This window comes from Cyprinodon tularosa, unplaced genomic scaffold, assembly GCF_016077235.1.
Source record: "Cyprinodon tularosa strain WSP-4 unplaced genomic scaffold, ASM1607723v1 ctg615, whole genome shotgun sequence".
Taxonomy (NCBI): domain Eukaryota; kingdom Metazoa; phylum Chordata; class Actinopteri; order Cyprinodontiformes; family Cyprinodontidae; genus Cyprinodon; species Cyprinodon tularosa.
Genome location: NW_024039358.1, coordinates 104,719 through 131,404, shown reverse-complemented (window position 1 = coordinate 131,404; position 26,686 = coordinate 104,719). Strand labels below are relative to the sequence as shown.

Sequence of the window (26,686 nt, the reverse complement as noted above, 5' to 3'; positions counted from 1 at the left end):
TCATTGGCGCAAAGCTTCTAATTTTTCCACATTTCAACAGCTGGTCTTTTTATTTATTCAGTCAAAACTCGTTGTTTGAGATTTTAAGTTATAAGTGAAAATAAAAAAGTATAAGAAAACGGCACCCTTCAAAAATCATTTGTGTTTTTATTATGTGAAATAAAATAAAATAAAGTTATTATGATGGCACTATGAAAAGTGTGCTCTAAGGTGGTGATTGGTTTAAAACTCCTCTTTGGGGAGACTATCCTTCTGCTTACCCTGCTCCACATCATTCACTATGCATTGCTGCTGCTGCCTGAATGATGGTTTCCACTTTCCACCCCTTTCTACAGCAGCATCTATCAATAGGTTGAAGGATTTTTTCCTTATTCCCTGGCATGGTGGAAGATATTTTTAGAGACAACAATCACCCCACGACAAGCTAATTGGCATATATAAAACTTTGAAGGAATAATGGGAAATCCTATAGGCCTACTCTTTGATAACAATGTTTAATCAAATAATTATGTATGAGTTTTATGATAGCGAATACTGATCTGTTTGTTAACACAGAAGTACAATTTTACAATGTTTTCAAGGATACTACAATTCTTTTAACTTAAATAAAATTGAATGTTCACTGAGTAAAAACTGGAATTCTTACTTCTCTTATAATCTGGTATCCCCAAAGGTAATTTCATCCTTGGAATGAACCTGACAACACCCAGAGAAAGCTTTAAATGAAATAAAAATGTAAATCCATATCTAAATTCAATTCTCCAACACCAAAACATGACCACCCCCCACCCAAAAAAACCCCTGAAAACAAAAAACAGTGACTACACTGCATTTGCTGGGAGACCTGGCTGCAAACAGAAGCAGCATTCAAAAGGGGTCAATAAATGTAACTTCTGATAGGAAATCAAAATGTACAAATGTTTCACATATTCTGTTAAATTTAAGTGATGTTATGGTATTTAAACCTGCTGTATTGCTGCTTTTATATGCATTCACATGTCTTTTAACATCATCATGAATTTGTCCTGATTTTTATTGTCCATTTGCAGCATCACAAAAAATACGTTTTTAAGGAAAAATAAGCATACAGAGATTGTAGGGTTGTAATTCTGAACTGTTTAATTTAGCTTTTAATGGACCTTATAAAGTTTTATATAGACTTTATTACTCACTAGGCTTTAAAGAAATGCTTTAATGCAGAGATCTTCAACAGGAGGTCCACAAACCCTTAGGGGTCCAGAGAGGTACTGCATAGGGGCCGCGAAAGTTTTGATTACTTTTTTTTTAATTGCCCTTGCTATTTTTTCCATTAGTTGAAATGTCTTTAAATTCACATTAACATGCATTCAACACACTATAGTTAATGGATTAATGAGGCAGAAAATGTCTTTCAGTCATCAATGCACACGTTCAGCGACACACAGGAGCTCTCTCAAGCTGGGCACCATTTCATTCACAACACCTGTCCCATCAACCAGGAATCAGAATCAGAAATACTTTAATAATCCCAGGGTGAAATTACTTTCATTACATCACTCTATATGTAATAGAGTGACTATAGGACAATTTTTATATAACATAATTTCTTACAATTCACATAATTAGGGGGTCCCCGCTCCATTTCGCCATCAGTTTGGGGGTCATTGGCCTGGAAAATGTTGAAAACCACTGCTTTATTGCTTTAACTCAAATCTTTGCTGAGAAGTAATAACACCTTTATCATCACTTTAAGCCATAGGTGGACTGATCCTTAGTGATTTATGAGCTGCTGATGACCTGCTTGACCCAGTCAGTGAGTCTGGTGATGCGGGTGTAGACACCGTAGTAGTCTGGTCGGCCACAGCCTCTGCCCCAGCTCACCACTCCGGCCAGGAACCAGCGCCCTGAAGGCTCCTGGCAAACCAGGGGCCCACCAGAGTCACCCTGGACGTGACAAGCACATAGTTAAGGAAGGAATAATGCAGTTAAATATTTTATACTATATAAAAAAAAAAAAATGAAGTCTAAATCTATAGTTATTGTGTGTATTTTAGCTCATTGTAAAGCTACTATATCATGATTTTTCTTTATTTAATCTGGAGTACTGACAAAGTATGCTGATGAATTCTGTTAGTTAATTTTAGGGAAAAATAAAACAAATGTTGAATGCAATATGTGCCAGATGAAGGCCAAAAGGGTTTAAGTGGAAATAAAATAAGTTCTCCCCTTGAGGCCGTAAGGGTAATGTATATGTCATGAAAACAGAGGAAATATATTTACACAGATCAGTCTTTCAATCTCTAGATCAATAGTTTTATTGTGTAGTAATAAAAGTATTAGAAAAAAAATTTAAAATGTCATAAAGCTACTTTTATAAACTTCAAATCCCATAGTATTATAGTATTGGAAATTTAAAATTAATATATGTTATAAAAGATCTTTAAAAACACAAAGAAGTGATATAAATAAGTTGAGTAAGTCTTTTATGTTAACCTGGATTATTAAGATGCAATAGGTGTTAAGGTAGTGATAAAAAGTTACACTTTTATTTGCGAATCATAATAATAACATATTCAAAATAAAATGCACAAAGAATAAAATATTTGCCCAAGAGAAAGGACCTCTTTCCTTTGTCTCCCACGGCGCTCCTCCATGAGCCCAGTATGTAATTAACCAGAGAAAATAGCTATGCTACAGGTGATACTTTACTGAGTTGATAACTCCAAAAGGCTGTGCAATAGTAATTTTGAAAAAATACTTTCAATTAGGACCGTCAGAGTTAACATGTAAATGCAGGCATGTGATGCCCAACTTCTATTAAGTGGGGTACAAAAATGTTGAGCAATTTAAACTTCTCTGTAACTTTATTTCTGACTAACCTTCTATGGCATTTTGTTGCACTGAGCTTTAGTTTAGAGGTATTAAATAAAAAGGAGTAGGGTCCAAAATTATACAACCCTTCAAATTTTAAACTTTCCATTACTTTCCTATTAGTAGTTGTCTGATTTTCAACCTTGGAGTATTTCATTTAGATGCACTGAGTGCTTTTAGGCATTTCATTAGAATTAGTGCTAATTGATAGTTTCTACATATCACCTAAAAAAAAAATTATCTATCTATCTATCTATCTATCTATCTATCTATCTATCTATCTATCTATCTATCTATCTATCTATCTATCTATCTATCTATCTATCTATCTATCTATCTATCTATCTATCTATCTATCTATCTATCTAGGCTATGGGCAATATTATGAGGCTAAACTTTATTGATAAAATATGCATTGTCGAACTTAATACATTTAGTCATTAAATTGCATTAAATAATCCCTTAAAAGATTTTATGAGTATAATGCGCATTAATTGGCTGTTTATTTCGCTCTTGGACGAGATCTCCCCTCCGCTCTGGAGGAGCAGGACGCTGCCTCTATGAGAAATCCCTGTTCATGTTTGGGCCTATTGAGGTAAGCGGGGGAAAATTAGAGCCCTGATTGGATAACAAGCCAAAATACATCCCACAAAGTGAAGCTGAACCTCTTATGGGGTCTTTGGAGCAGGGGCAGGTCGTGAAGCTGGCTGGTCGATGCTGATCATTCAGCCAGAACAGTGGTCTAACTCCTGCTGTGGTTTCTGGAGTTTATTATTTCAGAGTGTTTCACAAGAGCTATTTTCAGCTGTTGCAGTAAGTGTTAAATGTGTATCAATAATCAAGACGTTTGGATTTAATTAACACCAACATAAATAAAACAGCATTGTAAAGTTGAACTCTCTCTGACTACTGTGTAGTTCACTTGTTTACAACTGGTAATAGAGGATTCTGAATAAAGGAAATCAGTGCATATTAATTAAATAAACCACTAGTTTTATATATATGTGTCTGTACCTGACAGGCATCTTTCCCACCACTACGATAACCAGCACAAAGCATCCTGGGAGTGACTATGTAGCCATAAGAGCGAATGCAGGCTTCCTCGCTGACCAGACGAACGTCCACTTTTTGCAGCACATTACTTGCACTGCCTGCAGGAGATCAAAGGGTGAACAATAAGCACTATGGATTTGGTTTCAACCTATTTACAGTTTCTTTATTAGCATAAGAGACACTGCAGAACATAATTGAAGCGATGTTCTTAGTTTCTGGCTCTAGAAACAATGCTGAAACTGACTGCTTCAGTAGCTAATTCATCCACCGGAGATTTTATGCTGTTTAGTCATCTACCAGAGCTTAATGTTGGTCTGATGAAAGGTTTGTCCTACCCTTTACTGTCAGCTGTGAGATGCCTTCATTTTGTCCTGTTGATGTACAGTATTACAGCTTTTATTGTAGTGTGGGGGACTAAATGTGGAGACATTCTCATGATATTACTTTAATTGATATTGCTATAGTGTTAAATATAAATATGCAAAAAAAAGTAGAAACAATAGGGTGTCCTCTTGTAATGATAGTATTATGGATTCAATTCTATTGATTGATCATGGCTTTCTTCTTATGAACTCTAACCTCTAGCCAGCTCACCTCCCTCTTGCTGTGTTCCCCAGCCGGTAACCCAGCAAAGCAGGCCTGGCTCCAGCTGGTGGGTGGGCGGTGGCAGGCAGGCAGGGCGAGCATATCCAGTTAGCAGTGCATACGCAGGCCGGTCCAGCTTCAGTAAGGCCAGGTCGTAGTCATGAGACTCATCATCGTAGTAATGGTGAAGATGTATTTGTTTAACTCGAGCCACCTCTTCTGTGGGGCTGCTGCGGTTTAGCAGCAGTTTACCCAAATACACAGTCCAAACTGAAGGGGAATACAGACTGTGGAAAGAAGACATGAAAGATGGATAAATCACAGAGGGACTAATGAGGCTTTCTCTAGTTTTCATCACAATGACTTGTTATATGCATGCAAATATTTTAGAAAAATGGCAGGAGTCATGCTGAATAGAGAGGAAGTTTAAAAGAAAAATGAAAGATCATCCTGATTTAAAGAACAGAGAAATCAAAGAGCAGGTTTCAAAGTGAAGGCAGGAAGTGTATAATGCTGACATTTAAACAACTAAGTGCCTGAGGTTGTCTATTTTCTGTTAGCACGCTCTCAAAGTGCAGCCATCACCTCATTTCCTTTCTCCCCACTTCCTGTGCTCACCGATCATCATAGAAGCAGTGGGCTGCAGACACCACCCACTGATTGGAGATCAGCGCTCCTCCACAAATGTGGGTTCCCCGCACCTGTAGACTGGCCTGCCAAGGCCACTCCCCCTCTGAGGCGTCACTGCCTCCAACGATGCGGCTGGAGAACTGTCTGAGGCCACAGTCTGAACATATGCACAGATAAAGTTAACGGCGCTTCTGCAAATAGACTCACCTTGTAAAGATATTTTTACCTTAATTAACTTTTTCAGATTTTGTTTTGTTTAAATATTGATTTCATTAAAGCTTTTTTTGGAATTGATTTCTAAACAAAGTACTGTAGCACATAATTGTGAAGTGTAAGAAATTAATACTGACTTTTGTTATGTTTGTTTGCAAATTTTCTGTGTAAATATTCCTTGTTAAATAAACTCACTTACCAGATTGCTGTATAAGGTTTTATGCCATGTATAAATGGGGTGATGCACAGTGTTAGTTCATCTTTGACCTATATTTGGTGGAAAATCTGAATAATAATCTCAAAAGTAAACTTTGTACCACATGTTTGATTTGTTCCCTACAGTGATCATGGAAAGATAAGCAAAAAATTAAGGAATTGTTTTGCTTTTGCATCTGTTTCTTCCCCCCCGCCACTGTGCTGTAAACAAAAGATTTGCAGAGGATGTAAAAAATTGTTTTCCGTACAGATCATCCCAATTGAGCTGTGGCTCTCAGCACAACCAGTTACCATGGTGGTTTGCTGCTTCTCTGACGAATACTCTCTTTGCTCAGCTTGTCAAAAAGATTATAAATTAAATCTTGTTTAATAACCCTTAATTGTCAATAAATACATAAATGGAACAGGAGTCTATAAGATGTAAGAAGTTGTTTTTGGTCAATCCTTCCATTTCCTCATAAAACTGATTACCGTTTGGTTCAAACCCAACAAAATGCAAACAAGTTAAGAAGCATTAAAGCTTCATAAAGGTAGTGTATCTCATAAAAGCTGCAGCTAAATCCTTTAAAAACTGAACAAGTGTGTCAGAATTTGAATTAAAATGGGATATGATTCAAAAACAAACAGCAGAGTAAAAAGGGGGAAGATGTTGTTATGTTATTGCAACTTGTTCTTATACAGGAGGGCTTTTGGGGGATCTATTTCATCTTTTATGTTCAAGTTTTGATTTATAATCAGGCTGCAAACCTTATTGGAGAAGAAATTCATTACTAAGCTTTAGTGTCTTTGTGAACAGAAGTGGAACTTAAATCTGCTAAAAAATTCAAAAGAAGTAAAGTTAGGAGAGGAGCGTGGTTGTTTGGACAACCAGCACAAGCAAAGAAAACTGGATACCTACTGTATAACATAAAACCCCTATTTACTAAAACTAGGGAAACATTGTGAGATCTCACCACATTGATTTTCATCTGAAGCATCGGGGCAGTCGGTGACAGAGTCACACTCTGGGTTTGGCTTCTTCAGACATGTTCCATCAGCACAGACATATGTCATATCCGTACACTCCACACCTGGACAAACAGAAAGAGCCACATGCCAACAACGTAATGCTCTCAATGGGTGATTGTGACTGTTGTTATTCAGGAAAATTAGTGGGAGTTTCTCACTTAATGTTCCACAACTGATTCTGCCCTTTGTGGACTTTTATTTAAGTTTCATTTGAGGTTTTAGTTATACTTTGATTAATGTAATTCTGTGTTCTCTTGGTCATTGGTTTCTTCCCCATTTAGTCTCATTCTTGTTGTTTTTAAGCAATGTTGTATTTTTTGAGTTACACCCGGTTGCCCCTTTATGCCTATTACCCTTCTAGTTACTTCTATCCACACCTGCTCCCTATCAGCCGATTAGCCCAGTCTTTGTTCTGTCCCCCATATAAACACCTCCCGTTCAGCTCCTCATTGCTGGATTCTCTTCATTACTTTATTACTTATGTTAGGTTCCCTGAATATCTCCTAGTTTTTGATTCCTGAGTTTCTTGCCTGTTTAAAATCCGCTACAAATCATCTCTGCCTTTCCGTCTCTGCATCTTGGTCCTCAACAAACATCCACCAAACCTGCCAATAAGCTGTTTACTGTGAAATACTTAAGTGTGAAGATGAAAGTAGATTGTGCCTCTTTCTTTATGCTATGACACCTTTTAATGTGTGATGTACACTATATTGCCAAAAGTATTTGCTCACCTGCCTTGACTCACATATGAGCTTAAGTGACATCCCGTTCCTAATCCATAGGGTTCAATATGACGTCGGTCCACCCTTTGCAGCTAGAACAGCTTCAACTCTTCTGGGAAGGCTGTCCACAAGGTTTAGGAGTGTGTTTATGGGAATTTTTGACCATTCTTCCAGAAGCGCATTTGTGAGGTTGCACACTGATGTTGGACGAGAAGGCCTGGCTCTCAGTCTCCGCTCTAATTCATCCCAAAGGTGTTCTATCGGGTTGAGGTCAGGACTCTGTGCAGGCCAGTCAAGTTCATCCACACCAGACTCTGTCATCCATGTCTTTATGGACCTTGCTTTGTGCACTGGTGCACAGTCATGTTGGAAGAGGAAGGGGCCAGCTCCAAACTGTTCCCACAAAGTTGGGAGCATGGAATTGTCCAAAATGTCTTGGTATGCTGAAGCATTCAGAGTTCCTTTCACTGGAACTAAGGGGCCAAGCCCAGCTCCTGAAAAACAACCCCACACCATAATCCCCCCTCCACCAAACTTTACACTTGGCACAATGCAGTCAGACAAGTACCGTTCTCCTGGCAACCGCCAAACCCAGACCCGTCCATCAGATTGCCAGATGGAGAAGCGCGATTCGTCACTCCAGAGAACGCGTCTCCACTGCTCTAGAGTCCAGTGGCGGCGTGCTTTACACCACCGCATCCGACGCTTTGCATTGCACTTGGTGATGTATGGCTTGGATGCAGCTGCTCGACCATGGAAACCCATTCCATGAAGCTCTCTGCGCACTGTTCTTGAGCTAATCTGAAGGCCACATGAAGTTTGGAGGTCTGTAGTGATTGACTCTGCAGAAAGTTGGCGACCTCTTCGCACTATGCGCGTCAGCATCCGCTGACCCCGCTCCGTCAGTTTACGTGGCCTACCACTTCGTGGCTGAGTTGCTGTCGTTCCCAAACACTTCCATTTTCTTATAATACAGCTGACAGTTGACTGTGGAATATTTAGGAGCGAGGAAATTTCACGACTGGATTTGTTGCACAGGTGGCATCCTATCACAGTTCCACGCTGGAATTCACTGAGCTCCTGAGAGCGACCCATTCTTTCACAAATGTTTGTAAAAACAGTCTGCATGCCTAGGTGCTTGAATTTATACACCTGTGGCCATGGAAGTGATTGGAACACCTGATTCCAATAATTTGGATGGGTGAGCAAATACTTTTGGCAATATAGTGTATGTGTGAGTCTTGAAGGCCAGAGTGTTACCATCAGTACAGTTCATCTCATCCGAGGCTTCAGGGCAGTCTGGGTGTTGGTCACACACTTTATAGTAGTCGACACATTGACTGTCCTCAGGGCAGGTGTACTGTGCCACACACACTGAAACATACATGATAAATATAAGTTTGTGCATTTCTTGGTTCATTTGGTTGCATTCAGTGAACTACCGGTAATATAATCCTTACAGCCTTCAAAATCTATAAAAAATTCTATTTTCACAAATATTTTAATGAACTGATTTTTGGCCAACAGATTGCATTAAAAATGATGCCTTTACTATCAAACCTGATAATCTTACACATATTTTTAAGATAAACTGTTAAGTCTCAGCTTTTTAAATAATTATAGGTCATCCTATAGATTTAAAAAGGATTTATCATCAGATCTAATCACATTCTGTTCTGTTTTTAAGTAATCTTGCATTAGTAGAAGCACATGGACAATGAGGGTTTTTATTATTTTTGTTTATTGTTTTTATATTGCTTAAATGCTGGTGAAGATTCCCAGTCATCCACATCACAGTCATTCCAAAAAAGTAAAAAAAAAATAGATAAATAAACCACTGGACTTTTTTTTTCCAAGTTTCAAGACATTTTGCTTCCCATCCTGATAGATTTCTCAATTCAAAATGTCTCAACTAGCGTTGAGTTCCAAGATTTTAGAGAGTGGTCCAAACAAAAGCCTTGTTATGGCTCAGAAAACATGCAAATTTAACCGAAAAAATAGGTCCACCCCTTAGTAATGGGTGTCGTTGAGGTCTTTGTTGGCCTGCAGAACCCAATACTGGCCTATGCCTATAAAGAGAGTCATTATACTGTTATATTGCATTATTTGGCTTAAACCAACCCACCATCAAATGTAATAAAGAAAAATGAGGAGTTTAGGAATAGACTATCACAGATGATTCAATGCAGTACCTTTTAGAGACAATAATATACAAACTTCCATTAATTATAGTCCTTTTCTAAAAATAATCAAAGTGCAGAGACTAAGTGCTTGGGTACAAAATGGTTTAAGAGTTGAAGTTTAAAATTTTGTTAAGCTTTACTAAAAACATGGTGGCTTCCTGGGGCCTTAGACAATCTACAAGAAATAGAAACAGAATATAGTTTCCTCTGTGTTGGTTTTATGTCTAACAGCCTATAAGGATTTGCCCTTTAGCTGTTAGAGGGCCTTCAGAACAGCTGATGATGGATCTACTTAAAAATCTAAACTTCATACCACAGTTTCTCTCATCCAGTCCGTTGGGACAGTCCTTGATTCCATCACACTGGGGGACACAGAGACCACTGATAGAACACAGAAACCGCCCTGGACAAGCTTCACAAGCACAGAATCATTATTTAATAATTTTCTTTTCATTATCTGCATTTCTTGGGTGTTTTTCCCGGTCCACAACTTACGGTCAGAAGTGTTGAAGGTGCTATAGTGAAGTTGAAGGCCCGGTCCGGTCAGTGACACTTCAGATGTCATAATGATGGTGGTTGAGTTTGCCAACACAGAGAGGCGTTCACAGTAAGGCTGAAGAGCTCTAGTACCACACAATCTGAGGAATAACAGATAACAGAAATTCAGTGGATACATTAGACTTAAAAAAATGAATAAATAAATCCTGTCTTCTGACTATTGGGTCAAGGTTTTCCTTTAATTAAGATAAGAATATTAAAGCTATACAAAAACAAAACAAAACAAACAAAAAAAGAACAGGCAAGAAAACACTAGGATACTTTTATTAGACAACAGTGCCACCTGGTGGGAAGATCCTTCAATGACACACTGATTAGTATTTCCATTTTTGCTTTAAAGCAACTTTTAAGCTGTAGTTCTAAAACAGGTTTTCAAAGAGAATGTGGTACATTTAGGATACTTTAAAAGATGTTTGTAAATAAACAGAGATGCACAGTGTAAAAAAAAAAAAAGAAATATGTCAGCTGATTAATTTCTTATAAAGCTCCTCTAGATATATAGCAGCCACCTGCATGTGGTGTCTAAATGGAGGAAGAATAAAGGAGAAGTGGACCTAGGCCTAAAACCTACCACTTCACCTCAGTCATGCAGCACCTGGGCTTTACAGAAAAATATGTTTACAAGACCGTTTTATAAAGGATTCTTGTGGGTTGGAAATATTGCAGAATCATCTAGTTTAACCATATTTTCCCTCACTGTTTAGGACAGAATTTTATATAATTTTTCCTGTATTAATTCAGTTAATAATATAATAGTTTTTTTTTTTTAATGAAAGGTGTAGGTGATTATCTGATTTCCACCTGTATTTCAGTTAAACATTGTAGAATGAGAAGGACTCAGTACACCAGACCTCACCTTCGGTTCTGGATTATCCATTGACCCTGTGTGCAGGCCTGATTGTAACTTGCTCTTCTTAGCTCATAGCCTTCAAACTCCAGAGCCAAGCCCGTTGATGCACCCGGCATCTGTCATCAAACATAACATTTTATAATCTGTCTGTTTAACTGTTTAATAAAATATGGACAAAAAGGGACACTGACAATGAACGTCCAGGAGCAGTTTGTGTTAGGCGGGTAGAAGCTGGGAAAGAAAGGTGTCTGTAGAGTCCCCTGGGTCCCATGTACTTCTTTCAAGTCAATCGACGAGTTGCAGTCTGGGAAACACCAGGCAGAGCAAGACATTAGTGTTAGATGAAACCACATTATCAATATGTTTATTCTAATGGATGTATCTTAGAAATTGTGCTTAAGCTGCTATATATATAGTCAATCTTTATTACTCTAGGATTTGCAAACAAAATGTTCTGCACAGGAAATTTAGCTTAAAGGGGAAAAACAGATTTTCCCTCATGAAAGATTTCAGTTTACTTTCTACTACTTGTTATGGAATATTAACAACTGCAGTGGTACAGAGTTTGTCATTAAATGATTAGATGCTCTGTTAACATTCAGATAAGGAAAATAGTTCAGATAATAATAAGTCCTGAAAAAGATGAAGCACAGCCACTCTTAAACATGTTTTTGAAGCAAACTTTAAAGGACCCTATCATCCATTAAATCTGCAGACTCTGGCTGCATATAACATGTTCCACCCTCTATCTGTTAGATGCCGTTTAAAGTCTTACCCTGTTGTGGCCAGGCCTGCACAGACAAAGAGAAAGGGTCCTTATAATTGTAAAGGCCTTGTTTCCAAACCACCGTCATCCACTCGCCTGATGAGAGGACACGCACCACATCCTCATGTCTGCTGCAGCCATACACCCTTTGGTAGAAAACAACCTTTTTTATGCAGCTTCATGATTTTTCGTGATTGGTTGATTTGATTTGCATTTTGAAAAAAATATGTAGATTTATGCATTCAACACATGCTGAAGGAAATCATACGATGTAATGAGATGATGATCAGATGGTGTGAGTGAGTCATAAATAACAAGTCGGTCACGGCACTCAGGTAGCAGCCATTCCATGTGCAGCTCCAGCTGTGACCCCGGGTCAGCCTGGAGGTGCCACAGGCATGAGGAGCGATGTGTTTCAGGGCCACGGAGAGCCATGGGGCTGATGGATGCCACCTTTTGATAACGATAACAATCTGAAAACAAAGAGGTCGAAAAGTGAAATCAATATTTTGAATAATAAAAAAACTTTTCATATGCACTTTATAAAGACTAGGTTATTGCAGAATGATTGATGATAGTATGACATTATACTAGCTGTTGATTAGATAAGATTCAATAAAACCAAAATGGCATACAAGACATACAAATGTGAGACCTGAATTGTATCAATCACAACATTAAACCATTATGAGATTTTAAGATTACCAACAACACACTAAAATTATTATGAAAGTCATCTAAAAAAAACAATCTATTAGCAGGAGGAATGAAAGACATTTCATTTTTTTTTTTTATTTACTCTTGTTTTCTGCAAACTATGATGCCTCGGCTCATATCCAGTACAGGCCTTCTGACTGACGAAGGTATGCAGAGGAGAAGAGCTGTCCTATACACTGCAAAAACGATCTAGAAATGAGTAAAAATGTCTTAAATCAGGTGGATTTACCCTTAATTTGGTCAGGTACATAAGAACATTTGCAAATGGAATTAATATTTTCATTTTAGTCTTAAAATAGAAATAATTAGATAATCTGCACTTGAAATTAGACAATGCAATTGTTTTTTCTTATTTTAAAAGTGGATTTTCTTGTTCCATTGGCAAAGTATCTCCTTTTCCCCCTCAATTCAAGAAAAATGCACCTATTTTAAGAAAATTACTTAGTTAGATTTATATTTTTTGCAGTGTATGACAGTGATTCCCAACTGGGGGTACTGGTATCCCTAGTGATCAACGAGTGCATTGCAAGGGGTACATAAAAATAGATACAGAAAATATCATATTTCTTAGGCAGTTAAATAAATTAGGGCTGGGCTGTATTTTGTTTTTTCAGCATCCAAATGAAAAATTAAACAAGCATTTATCAACCAAGACGTAAATTTTTCTTATATGTTTGAGTTTACCTGCAGCTGTGACACACATTAAAACCAAGCAGAGGAACAGAATGGAAGTAAAGAACAGCCTGGTATCAACAGTTTTTCACACTCATCAGAGCTCATCAAAGCAGCTCAGTCGTATTGATGAAAACAAAATAAAACTAATAAAACTAAGTCAGTCAGTCTGACTTTAATTTCTTTTCTACATTTTATTCCCAGTTGATCACGTTTAAATGTGATTATAAGGGAGTTACTCAGAGTTGCAGTTTTAGAAATACAGGTTTATAATATGATTTTATTTTGTATACATTTTTGATTCCTTGCTAACTTCCAGGCAATATATTTATGTTGTTTTTTATTTGAAATTGAAAGCATAAAATACCTAAAAATTAAAAGCTTAAATTAAAAGATTAACTAAAATAGTGTTTATTTAATAATCAGGTATTGTATGTTGCAGGTCTTCTTCCTGCATAACATCCCAAATTTTGTTCCTTTCTTTTGAGTCGGTCTGAATAAAGGTCTCAAGCAAGTCTCTGATAGTATACTAGAACTCATAGAAATAGAAGGATCTGTAAGGTAGACATTAATGTTTACTTTTTTACTTTGGGACTCTCATTAACTTAAGTTCTAATGACTATCTGCACAACTCTTACTTGAAAATGTTTATTTCATTTTCATCTATTCCCTTTTATTCATCATAAACAAATATGGCTCAGCACAGTGCCTTGTAAAAGTAGCGGTATTAGTTTAAACTGTTAGAGGTTTTATGTAATAGACAAACAAAAAAACCTTTTAGAGTTTGTCTTAACAAGCTTTGCTTGTCTGTCCATCCTCCTTTTGAATGTCTACAAGCACACCACCAGCTGAATTACGTAGTGGCGTTTCTATCTTTTGACACATTCTGGATTTTGACCTGTTCACTTCCCTAGCATATTTCTCAATGTATGGAGCCACATCTATCTTATTTTGAGTTTTGACAAGGTACATCTGTTTTCCAAGGAAAAAATAAACCCATACCATGATGGTACCACCACTCTGTTTCACTGGGGGGAGGCTGTGTTCAGAGGGATTTGTGGATAACGTTAGCATGGAGTCTTTTTTTATGGCTTTTTCTAGTCTCTTTCCCAAAGTAACAACTAATTTTATCCAGTTTGTATATAAATAAACAAACATGTCTCATATACTCATCCACATTAGGAGCAGTTTAAAAGTTCTCATTAAGGCTGAAAGCCAGCTGAATGGCCTCCGGTATCCACAAAAGCCAGCCAGTCAAGGACCCACCATGGAAACAGGGAAATTGATACTACTGTATGTGGTTTCCTAAATTTGCAAAACAACAAACTGAACTTGTTTAACACAAAAAAAATATAATAAATTTTAGGAAGTATGAATACTCTTGATTTGTTCTTAATCATTTTGCTATTAACATATAAAGGGTAATAATTTCTTTAGAAAACAGAAAAAAAACGCCACCTAATGTTATGTGACTAATTACATGACTGCACACCAGAGTTTTAGGACAAAAACATGCCTGCAAAGGAAATCACCAATATTAAATGAAAAACAATGCATGTCCATCACTCATTCCATATTTAGTATAGTGCAAATCATAATAACTATTTTATTAGTTAAAAACTAAAAATTAAAGAACAAATTATGAGGAGGTTAAAAAAAAAAAAAGGAATACCAAATGAAGCTGTCAAAACTTCTAAAGCTTTGGAGTCAATTTCTGTAGGAAACAGAAGAAAAGCAAAGAAAATCACAAATGAAACAACATATAAGACTAATAATAAAAAAAAAATCTTTGCCATGATGTATTTTCCAGGCTTGTGCACAAAACTCACACACTATTTCTCTCACCACTAACAAACAATGTAGAGAGTTGGAATAGGTAGCCATTCAGGTTTGCTGTGTCGTCCCCCTTTGACCCACTGTACCACCTAAAGCCGTCCTTCAGACTTCTGGTGACCTTTTCTACTGTGACTTTCTCAATATGACTGCTGGGTACAGAAAGTACTATCCAAAAGTGAGCGACCACACTCCCCTGCCTGCAGAGACAAAATCAATCATTAAATTACCAAAATGATCAAAGTAATAATAAATACATTAACAGCAATACATAATAAAAGTTCAATTCTTTATTTGAAAAGTCCTCTCCGTCAGATTGACATGATGTCATCATATTCTCTTGTACCAGTAAGTTAATTCCCACAGTGATGTCATTGAAAGAAAATGACCCAACAGATAAACATCCTCACAAATATATAAATAATAATGTGTTTATGTTTAGGCCATATGACACTGATGCAGCTGTCTAGAAAATATCTGCATGATACACTGGACTGCCAACAGTGATAACCTATGGAATACCTATCTTTATGAGAATATCAAAAGAGAAAATTTCTTCATACACTATATTGCCAAAAGTATTTGCTCACCTGCCTTGACTCACATATGAGCTTAAGTGACATCCCGTTCCTAATCCATAGGGTTCAATATGACGTCGGTCCACCCTTTGCAGCTAGAACAGCTTCAACTCTTCTGGGAAGGCTGTCCACAAGGTTTAGGAGTGTGTTTATGGGAATTTTTGACCATTCTTCCAGAAGCGCATTTGTGAGGTCGCACACTGATGTTGGACGAGAAGGCCTGGCTCTCAGTCTCCGCTCTAATTCATCCCAAAGGTGTTCTATCGGGTTGAGGTCAGGACTCTGTGCAGGCCAGTCAAGTTCATCCACACCAGACTCTGTCATCCATGTCTTTATGGACCTTGCTTTGTGCACTGGTGCACAGTCATGTTGGAAGAGGAAGGGGCCAGCTCCAAACTGTTCCCACAAAGTTGGGAGCATGGAATTGTCCAAAATGTCTTGGTATGCTGAAGCATTCAGAGTTCCTTTCACTGGAACTAAGGGGCCAAGCCCAGCTCCTGAAAAACAACCCCACACCATAATCCCCCCTCCACCAAACTTTACACTTGGCACAATGCAGTCAGACAAGTACCGTTCTCCTGGCAACCGCCAAACCCAGACCCGTCCATCAGATTGCCAGATGGAGAAGCGCGATTCGTCACTCCAGAGAACGCGTCTCCACTGCTCTAGAGTCCAGTGGCGGCGTGCTTTACACCACCGCATCCGACGCTTTGCATTGCACTTGGTGATGTATGGCTTGGATGCAGCTGCTCGACCATGGAAACCCATTCCATGAAGCTCTCTGCGCACTGTTCTTGAGCTAATCTGAAGGCCACATGAAGTTTGGAGGTCTGTAGTGATTGACTCTGCAGAAAGTTGGCGACCTCTTCGCACTATGCGCGTCAGCATCCGCTGACCCCGCTCCGTCAGTTTACGTGGCCTACCACTTCGTGGCTGAGTTGCTGTCGTTCCCAAACACTTCCATTTTCTTATAATACAGCTGACAGTTGACTGTGGAATATTTAGGAGCGAGGAAATTTCACGACTGGATTTGTTGCACAGGTGGCATCCTATCACAGTTCCACGCTGGAATTCACTGAGCTCCTGAGAGCGACCCATTCTTTCACAAATGTTTGTAAAAACAGTCTGCATGCCTAGGTGCTTGAATTTATACACCTGTGGCCATGGAAGTGATTGGAACACCTGATTCCAATAATTTGGATGGGTGAGCAAATACTTTTGGCAATATAGTGTATAAACTTTTCTTTCACAATTCAGAATTCCCTGCTTTATTACTCCTGAACACCCCTCATTGACTGATTTGGACATCACCCACTATCACTAGAGGAGGCCGTTTTAGCTGCATGCTTTAAGATGCCCGTTTGCAGAAAAGCAGAGAAATTCAGTCACTTTTTTATCCTACAGTATATGGCTTCCAGAAAGAGAGCACTTACCCAAATGCAAAGACAGTGGTGTAGTTAAAGTATCTAGAAACAGGTGAGTCTCTCATGATCTTCTTTAACTAAAAACAAAAGGAAACTATCAAACACTCAACAGCACAGTGTAGCATTGATTTAATCACTCTTTTGCTTGATTAAATAAAAGTAGAGTAGTTGTATTTTATTATGCATGTGCTTTGACCTGCAAAAGATTCTAGGGAAAGAAGAACTGTACAGTACAACTAATTGGACATATTTCTTATTTTTTATTGGATGTTTTTCTAATAGATAAAATTCTTTCTGCTTAGACATCTGGAATTTAACCAGCCTATAAAGCAAGAAGTATCTTTTGTTTTCTTTCGTTCTTTTTATTTTACAGTTAAAACAGTAAGTACAGGTTCACCTGTAAAATGCTTGTAATAGAAAGTTATTTGCAGGCAAAAAAAAAAAAAAAAAAGGTAGTAAACATTGTAAAATGAATTTAGCAGCCTGCACATCAATAATGACAATGTAAAGAGTGTGATGGAGGAGTGGAGAAAGAATCCACAGTTAACACACATCACAGTGTCATCATAGGCTGATCGCCTTTATGCGATGCCTGTTGATTTGGATCATTCATGCAAAAAGATGCGAGCCTGAATAGTGCTTGTATAGAATAAAACATGGTTTTCAGATGCCTGATATGTCTGTTTAAAAGGAATCTTTTATTGATCCTAATTAATTTTCTATTTTTGTGAGACATTTTGGGCTTTCATGATCTTTAAGCTATAATTATAAGAGTAAAAGGGGCTGGATTGTGACAAAATGTAGTTTATTAAACTTTTTTACGTTTAAATTTTGGGCTGCTTAGTGGAGCAGTGGATAGCGTGGCTGCCTTGCAGCAACAAGGTTCGATTACCGACCCGGGGTCTTTCTGCATGGAGTTTGCATGTTCTCCATGAGCATGCCTGTGTTCTCTCTGGGTACTCCGGCTTCCTCCCACAGTCCAAAAACATGACTGTTGGGTCAATTGGATTCTCTAAATTCTCCTCAGGTGTGAGTGTGTGTGTGAGTGGTTGTTTGTCCTGTTTGTCTCTATGTTGCCCTGCGATGGACTGGTGACCTGTGCAGGCTGGACCCTGCCTCTCACCCATAGACAGCTGGAGATAGGCACCAGCACCCCTTGCAAACCCGCTTGGGATAAATGTGATGCAAAATGGATGGATGGATGTTTAAATTTATTCAGATGTTTTATTTGGCCTCAAAAATCAACATATTTGGATTGCTTCAGTTAAAGTTTCATTTTATTAATTCCTTTAACAAATTTAGAACTTAGGGCTGATATTTTGAAATTAAGAAGAGCGCTCTGTTGCCAGAACTTAAAGGATCGCCAATAATGTATAATTTAGTGTCAATTGTATTCTAAGAAAATAGCTTACTACTCACTGTGTTCTGTATGGATTTTGCTTCAGTTTTAAACATAGGGCTGTTGTGAGAAGACAGATCTGGTGAGAAGGTTCTGTTGAGGATGGTTATGTAAGCTGTGTACTGCTGTTGGACTCGAGGCTCTAATGTCCAAACCCGATATTCTGTCACATATAAAGAGACAAAAACACACATTAAAAATCAGTTTACAGATATAAAGAATATATTCTGGCATATTTTACATAATCTAAAGTGATTTAACTTAAGATTAAACTCTCATCAAAGCTCTATCTTTCAGTGAGAAAATTTCCTCAAACGTTTTCTCAGTAGTTTTCCATATTTATTTTCCCAATGCGTTTTCATCTGAACTTCTGTGTTGCTAATAAGAATACACACTAAAAATAATTCATGTTAGGCTGCAACATGTATTCAACAAATTTTCATCTGTGAGTGAAAAAGTTTTTTGTTGTATGAGGAAAACCAATAATTTAATTATTGCCTTAAAAATGGGAAGGCATGTAATCAACCAGTCGTGATAATCTGGTACAAAGCCATGAAAGGAAAAAATTAAAGGGAGGTCATAACAAAAGCCACCCAGCCACATGAAAATGAATACAAAAAAAAAAATCACTTCAGGAAGAGAAATATTTGACCCTAAACCTTTTACAAAGATTCAGCTGTGCAAGTTCAAATACAGAAACCATTTCTAACGGCATATGAAAGTAGAAACAGCTAGGAAAAACTTTTCAGGTTAAAAAAAAATATACCCACCCATAAAAAGTAATAGTCAATAGGTTGAAGTAAATTAAGTTAGTGCAAAGATCTGCAGTACAGCTAATTTCATAAAAGCTAATTGAATAGTCATTTAATAGAATGAACAAAAACCTCAACAGCTTCTACCTTGATGAGAATAAGATGACAAAGAAAGGATTCAATCTTATTAGGCAGAGACAAGAAAGGATTAAAAAGCCATCAAGAAAGAAATAAGTTATTACTTAATGATTTATTTACTTTATTTTTTAGGCACTATTTACCTGGAAAGGATCTGCAACAACATCTAAAGGATTTTTCACTAAATAATATGCTGTTTTGTGTCCGTACATCTGAACACTTTAGACAGTTCCTAACCAGAATTCTACACGTGTCTCCCTAATAGGATAAAAGTATTTTAATTAAATGATGAAGAGTAAATATGTTACCAAAGACTTTAGAAGACAGAACTACATTGATTAGTTGGATTCCAGAAATTATAAAGCGTCTATCTAGATGACAACGAATAAAGTCCCGCTGGGAAACTCTAAAATAATTGCTTACCCACGAAGTACCAGGCCAGTGTAGCTGCTATGACTATGAGGATGATGATGAGGACGATAAGGGATGCAATCAAGCACTTGCATGTCTGTGTCTTCTTTTTCCGTAGAGCTACATGTTGTGTAGCTGCTCCTACCTGCTAAGAACAAAACAAAAACTGATGCAGCAGAAGATGTATTTTTTCCAACTGATATATACGGCTAGGATAGCTAAAATTAGGAATATCCCTTTGTTTTGGTAGAACATGCAAGACCTGTTTTTACCTGAACTAGTTAGGCAATATTATAAACCTCAGGTAGTGTCCCAGTTAATCTTTGCCATATATACCCCCACTCTAAAGTAGTGGTGGATTTATTCCCTAAGGTAATGTTTACAGAGATAAACAGCTAATCAGAATTCAAGGCCTATAAAAACTTTATAAGCTCAAAGTCACATTTCCTAAAGCCCCCGTTAACAAAAGGTGTGAAATTAGGAAGATTTTGTTCCCGTTTTTTAAAATTGTTATATCTTTCAATTGACATGGGTTTCATTTTAATCATATTATAAAATAGATTCAGCAAAGTCACTCGCTTTTCTAAAAAAATATATATATATATAGTATATATTTTTAAACTACAAGCACTTATCAAACAGGAGAGGAAACGACAGTCTTAGTCTTCTCTGAAGACTTTGGTCAGGTCACCATTACTGAGTAACAATTAATTTTTAGAGAAGTGCAAAACAAAACTCAAATATTTTTCTACGTTTTCCAGGATTCTGTGATCTAAAACCAGGACTGAACTATAGCCCTCAGGCTAAAAAATTATCTGAAGTAAAAACATGTGTTTTACTTTGATTCGGATCCTAACACTATATCAGCAGCATTACCATTTATGTGGATAAGAAGCAGCATAATTCTTGTCTGCTTGTTGATGTGGCCAAGGCTTTTCCTGTTGGTCTGGTGATTATATTTTGCTTTTATAGAACACTCACCATAATGTTGGTTTAAAGATCAAGGTATTTTAAGTTAAGATAAGACTTTTATTTATCTCATAGTGGAGAAATTCACTGTCACATCGGCTCAATAGTCAAATGAAGGTGCCAAATATATATATATATATATATATATATATATATATATATATATATATATATATATATATATATATATATATATATATATATATATATATATATATATATATATATATATATATATATATATATATATATATATATATATATGGAATTATTGCACAGGCCTTGGATAATAAACTTGTATCTGTACTTGTCCTGTTACATTTCAGTGTTCCATGTGATACAGTTTATCATTATTTTCTTTTAGAAAGACTTGAATATTTTGTAGGGATTAACGGAACAGCACTAGACTGCTTTTAGTTTGTTCAGGTTAAAGAAAAATTTTCCTCATGCTCAAGGGTTCCAGATCAGTGCTAGGACCAGTTCTCTTTATACCGTATATGCTCCCAATTGGTAGAATTATTAGACAGCGTAGGATTAACTTCCACTGATACTCAGCTATATCTTTCTATTAATCCAGATGAAGCTAACCCATTACATAGATTACAGGCACGTCTTGAAGGCATAACAACCTGGGTGACTGTTAACCTTCTGCTCCTGAATGCAGACAAAACAGAAGTTATAGTCTTTGTACCAGAGTCTTTAAAAAGAAGCTGATTAGCTAGTAACTACATTTGGATGGATTTAAACTGATTTCAGATAATAAAGTAAAAAATCTTGGTGTTATTTTTAATAAGGACCTGTAATTTAAATAATCCAAAAACAAATAAAAACAAAAGTCAACATCAAAGAACTTAAACCCGGCAGAATGTAGCATAAAGTAAACAAAGAACTCAGAAATGAACAAATAACCCAGAGCAGCTAACTAACAAAACTATAACAAAACAAGGAAGAAACACACCATCATAAAAATAATTCAGAACCTAACCACCAATAAAAAAATCAGAAAATGATTCTTATTCAAAAGAGAAATATAGCAGCAAGATAAGACTTAAAAGTATGGGAGAACTAAAGAGACCAACCTAATAAGAATAAAACATACGAACATTAACAAAACCTGCAGAGAATCCCAAACAGGAGACAAAGTAAAACTGGGATTGCGACAGCCTGATGCAATAGGGTATGCATCGGTATTAACCTTCTTGTTTCACAGTAGCAACATGTCTTTTTAAGGTGTGTATGCACTTAAATTTCTGCTTTTTCTTATTTGCGACTTAGCACAAGTCATTTTGGATTTTAATGGAGATTGTCTGTAAAACACATATTTCAATCTTTGCATTTGTAGCTCAGGCTTTGTGTCTGTGTTTTTTTTTTTCTGCTGGAATAAAACCCTCAATCCCACATTCTTTTGCACCCTTTAACAGGTTTTCTGCCAGGCATGCATAGGTGGATTAATGACCGGGCCTACCGGGCCCAGGCCCAGGGGGCCAGAGGCCCCAAGGGGCCAGGCCAACTTGGCCCCGCGGCCGCGACCCTAGCTGAACTACTTTTGCAAAAATAATAATCTTAGGCCTCAAGGGGCCAGGCCAACTTGGCCCCGCGGCCACGATCCATAGAGGGTAAGAGGCCCCAAGGGGCCATGATCCATAGAGGGTAAGAGGCCCCAAGGGGCCAGGTCAACTTGGCCCCGCGGCCACAATCCATAGAGGGTAATAGGCCCCAGGGGGCCAGGTCAACTTGGCCCCGCGGCCACGATCCATAGAGGGTCAGAGGCCCCAAGGGGCCAGGCCAACTTGGCCCCACGGCCATGACCCACAGAAGGCCAGAGGCCCCAAAGGGCCAGGCCAACTTGGCCCCGCGGCCGCAAGCCACAGAAGGCCAGAGGTCCCAAGGGGCCAGGTCAACTTGGCCCCGCGGCCACGACCCACAGAGGGCCTGAGGTCCTAAGGGGTCAGGCCAACTTGGCCCCGTGGCCATGATCCATAGAGGGTAAGAGGCCCCAAGGGGCCAGGTCAACTTGGCCCCGCGGCCGCAAGCCACAGAAGGCCAGAGGTCCCAAGGGGCCAGGTCAACTTGGCCCCGTGGCCATGATCCATAGAGGGTAAGAGGCCCCAAGGGGCCAGGCCAACTTGGCCCCGCGGCCGCAAGCCACAGAAGGCCAGAGGTCCCAAGGGGCCAGGTCAACTTGGCCCCGCGGCCACGATCCATAGAGGGTCAGAGGCCCCAAGGGGCCAGGCCAACTTGGCCCCACGGCCATGACCCACAGAAGGCCAGAGGCCCCAAAGGGCCAGGCCAACTTGGCCCCGCGGCCGCAAGCCACAGAAGGCCAGAGGTCCCAAGGGGCCAGGTCAACTTGGCCCCGCGGCCACGACCCACAGAGGGCCTGAGGTCCTAAGGGGTCAGGCCAACTTGGCCCCGTGGCCATGATCCATAGAGGGTAAGAGGCCCCAAGGGGCCAGGTCAACTTGGCCCCGCGGCCACAATCCATAGAGGGTAATAGGCCCGAGGGGGCCAGGTCAACTTGGCCCCGCGGCCACGATCCATAGAGGGTCAGAGGCCCCAAGGGGCCAGGCCAACTTGGCCCCACGGCCATGACCCACAGAAGGCCAGAGGCCCCAAAGGGCCAGGCCAACTTGGCCCCGCGGCCGCAAGCCACAGAAGGCCAGAGGTCCCAAGCGGCCAGGTCAACTTGGCCCCGCGGCCACGACCCACAGAGGGCCTGAGGTCCTAAGGGGTCAGGCCAACTTGGCCCCGTGGCCATGATCCATAGAGGGTAAGAGGCCCCAAGGGGTCAGGCCAACATGGCCCCGCGGCCATGATCCATAGACGGTCAGAGGCCCCAAGGGGCCAGGCCAACTTGGCCCCGCGGCCACGATCCATAGACGGTCAGAGGCCCCAAGGGGCCAGGCCAACTTGGCCCCGCGGCCACGATCCATAGACGGTCAGAGGCCCCAAGGGGCCAGGCCAACTTGGCCCCGCGGCCACGATCCATAGAGGGTCAGAGGCCCCAGGGGGCCAGGTCAACTTGGCCCCGCGGCCACGATCCATAGAGGGTCAGAGGCCCCAAGTGTACAATTGTACACAAACTGTACAATTGTACAGACTCTCTAGGTTTTCCACAAGAACAAAAAAAAAAAAAAAATTTTTTTCCCTCAAATAAAAAATACAATCTTTATCCCACTTACTACACTTGTTATTCATGTTGTGGACAACAAATGTGTAAAATGTCAGATCTCTAGTCAAAAGCATTGTGAAACTATGACCCTTTCTGTATGTAAAAGGTCCATTCGGCACAATTGTTCCAAATTTGGACCAAATGTTCCAAACTGATTTATTTTTCATTTTCCATAGGATTGCCTGATTGTAAGGAGGTAAAATATGCTGGTTTTCACTTTTATATGAGCGTGATATTTGATGCGGAAAAAAATTGAGCTTAAAACGTACCTTCCACGGTCTTGGTTCTGTTAAGTTTTCTTTTGAGTTTTCAATTTTACTTTGATCTATGTTTTCTAGTTTTATTGGTTTAATTCCTATTTTGTTGTGTTTTCTAGATATATTTGAGTTCTTAGGTTTTTCTTTGTTGCCCTCTCTTACCTTCTTGTGTGTGTAGCTCCCTTCTAGACTCTCTTCTCACCTGCTCTCAATCAGCTCACTAGTCCAGTCTTTGTTCAGTCTCCCATATATACTCTCCCTGTGCAGTTGCTCAGTGCTGGTTCCTCGTCTTTCCCTGGCTCCTCATGCATGTTTTCCCTGATGTCTCCATTCTTCTGTTTTTTCTGTACTTTTTATGTTGGATGATTTTGCCTCAGTTGCCTGTGAGTACTTTCATTAAATCTTCAAGAACTCACCTCTCTGTCCTCACCTCTGAATTTTGTTCCTAAAAACCTCAACCAAACCCTGACAGGACCAATGTTGGGAAGCAGAAGTGAATTTTATCAGGCATTCAGCCTTAAACTTTTTTACGATGTGCCCCCTTTCTGGCTTGCCCTTAAAACCAGTATAATACAAAATGATGTCCTGATCCTTTAAAAGTAATCCAACAAACAAAACATGGATAACATATTTCAAAATCTGAATCTTCTATATTTGCTTAATTAGTTTAGCTGTAAAGTTAATGTTGCAAAAAAACACAAAAATTCACAAAGAACAGCATGTTTCCTGTATCTTGGCATTAGCATTTTTAACATTGTTTTTTAGTAGGCTTTCAAGCGGTTTCCTTTGTTATTAGTTTAGAAAGTTTTTTTCTTTGTCAAAAAAGAAATGCAAAACTATGTGACATCCTCCAAAATGTAATGAGAATGACTTTTTAAATGACAGTGACATTAAGTACAGCTTTTTTTTTTTATCAATTTTTTTTTACATCTTCAAAGTTATAACGTAAGCTAACTCTGACTCATTAGTTGCCATTTCACATCTACCTTTCTTTCTTACATGTGCAGCTGTTCCATGTAAGGTGAAACTGCCATTTATTCTAGATGTGGAGGAGTTCCCCTTTTAGACGAGGCAGTTTTAAAAGACCTAGAGTAGAGCTTGGCTGAAGAGCACACAACAGGAAAGGGTTTTGAGTACAGGAACCTGAAAGTTATTGCAAAACCAAAGTCATGAGAATACAAACTTTTTCCATCATTCGATTTCAGTTCACACTTAAAACCACAACAAAGGTTTCTGTTTACAGAAACACTACAGGAATGTCAATTCTGAAATTCAGAGAAGTGTAAACCCCTTCTTTAACAGGCATTTCAGCATTACTGACCTCATTGCTCCGAGCAGCAGATGTAACCTCCTGGTCACCTGAAACAGACTCCCTTGAGCCGTGTCCGAGTGCCATTTAATCACTCCAAAACTCTTGATGCTTGAATAGTCATTGCAGTTTCCTTGAGAGACCCCCTCCGCCCCTGGTTGCCAACAATTCTCACTTAAGAAGCTTTTAAGAACTTTCAGTTTTCAACTGAAAATGTCTTTTCAGGGAGAGTTCAACTTCTGCTCTGTTTGCAGGTCCAAAGGTTCCCAGGGCACATTTGGATTTGGACATTGATGTCAGCAGGAATCATGCATCCACAGCTCAGAAGGCTTCATTTTATAATAACACAGTGTCAGCTATGTTTATAATGGGAGCAAACCATCATGTGAATCACAGGTAAGCTGGGAGTATTGCCAAGCAACAGTAACCAGACAACATCTCTACATAGATAAGTCTGTAGGGAACAAAGAGGAGGCAGGATGTTTGAACAGTTTATTCCATTTTCAATACAAATAACACATCAGTAAATTTAGATAATTATCAGCACATACTTTATTTGGATTTTGCTTTTAAACCGTATTATATTATCTGTTCATGTTTTGACTTGATAGCATAAGCAATACAAACATTTCCGAATATTAAAAAAAATATATATAAAAAATCTTTAACAAAATGTACCAGAAATGTACATGTATTTGCTTTCATAATGTCTAAACAACAGTTATGAATAACAAAGGTTATATTGAAGCATCACAGCTCTTAGCAATAATAAATGCGTAAAAACAATATTGCAAACATTTTCAATTTAACATTATAAAGTTGCACCTAAAAACTTCTGCATAATAAAGAAAAGCTACTAAGCAAAAACAGTAATTCCTGCACTTACAGTAAAAGTACATGATCAAAAAATTATCTATGCCTGTAAACCTGTCACAATTTACTTAACAAAACACCTGACTTTATCTTAGAGCATACTTTCCTCGCATTTTAAGGGCTTTTAGGAAGTTGAATAAAGTTCTGTTGAGAAATGCGCATTTATGTGAAAGTTAACAGGATAACTCGACAACCTATTATGATTAATTCTCTGATCATGTACTCATCAATAACATCTGTCCTTCACCAATGCGATCCTTTCTCACTCCTTTAAGCATCAGTCATCCATACTAGTTTGAGTTTCAAAGATCAACTAAGCTTTAAAGATCTGAACTCTAAATAACACATTTTTCTCAACCCTCAACTACCTTCAGATTTAGGAACTATTTATTGCTTACCTGCTTGTTTTTTGCCCCAACCCCTGCAGTAGCATAACCCAATCATTTGTAAATCCTCAACAAGTTTGTCATAGCTTTCTGATCCAGCTTAATTTAAATAATGCTGAACAATAAGGAGCTTCTAAATAAAAATGTTTGATATTATGCAGG

At 38.6% G+C, this 26,686-nt stretch overlaps 1 protein-coding gene across 3 annotated transcripts; it reads right to left on the bottom strand.

The window, feature by feature from the left end:
• Positions 1-1,654: 1,654 nt before the first annotated feature.
• Positions 1,655-25,592, bottom strand: LOC119798244 (transmembrane protease serine 6). 3 transcript variants are annotated; one of them, XM_038307597.1, is made up of 18 exons: positions 25,278-25,591; positions 19,571-19,706; positions 18,278-18,420; positions 16,868-16,935; positions 14,869-15,056; positions 14,696-14,737; positions 11,903-12,107; positions 11,644-11,780; positions 11,060-11,172; positions 10,875-10,984; positions 9,956-10,098; positions 9,774-9,872; positions 8,538-8,651; positions 6,501-6,617; positions 5,107-5,275; positions 4,498-4,775; positions 3,865-4,001; positions 1,655-1,923 (listed from the first exon to the last, which is right to left on the bottom strand). In XM_038307597.1, exons 1-18 carry the CDS (start codon positions 25,350-25,352, stop codon positions 1,759-1,761), a joined length of 2,439 nt encoding a protein of 812 aa, XP_038163525.1. In that variant the 5' UTR covers positions 25,353-25,591; the 3' UTR covers positions 1,655-1,758. The 3 variants fall into 3 exon arrangements, with proteins under 3 accessions (XP_038163525.1, XP_038163527.1, XP_038163526.1); XM_038307598.1 differs by having other exon boundaries at positions 1,656-1,923; positions 19,571-19,703; XM_038307599.1 differs by lacking the exon at positions 14,696-14,737 and having other exon boundaries at positions 25,278-25,592.
• Positions 25,593-26,686: the final 1,094 nt, after the last annotated feature.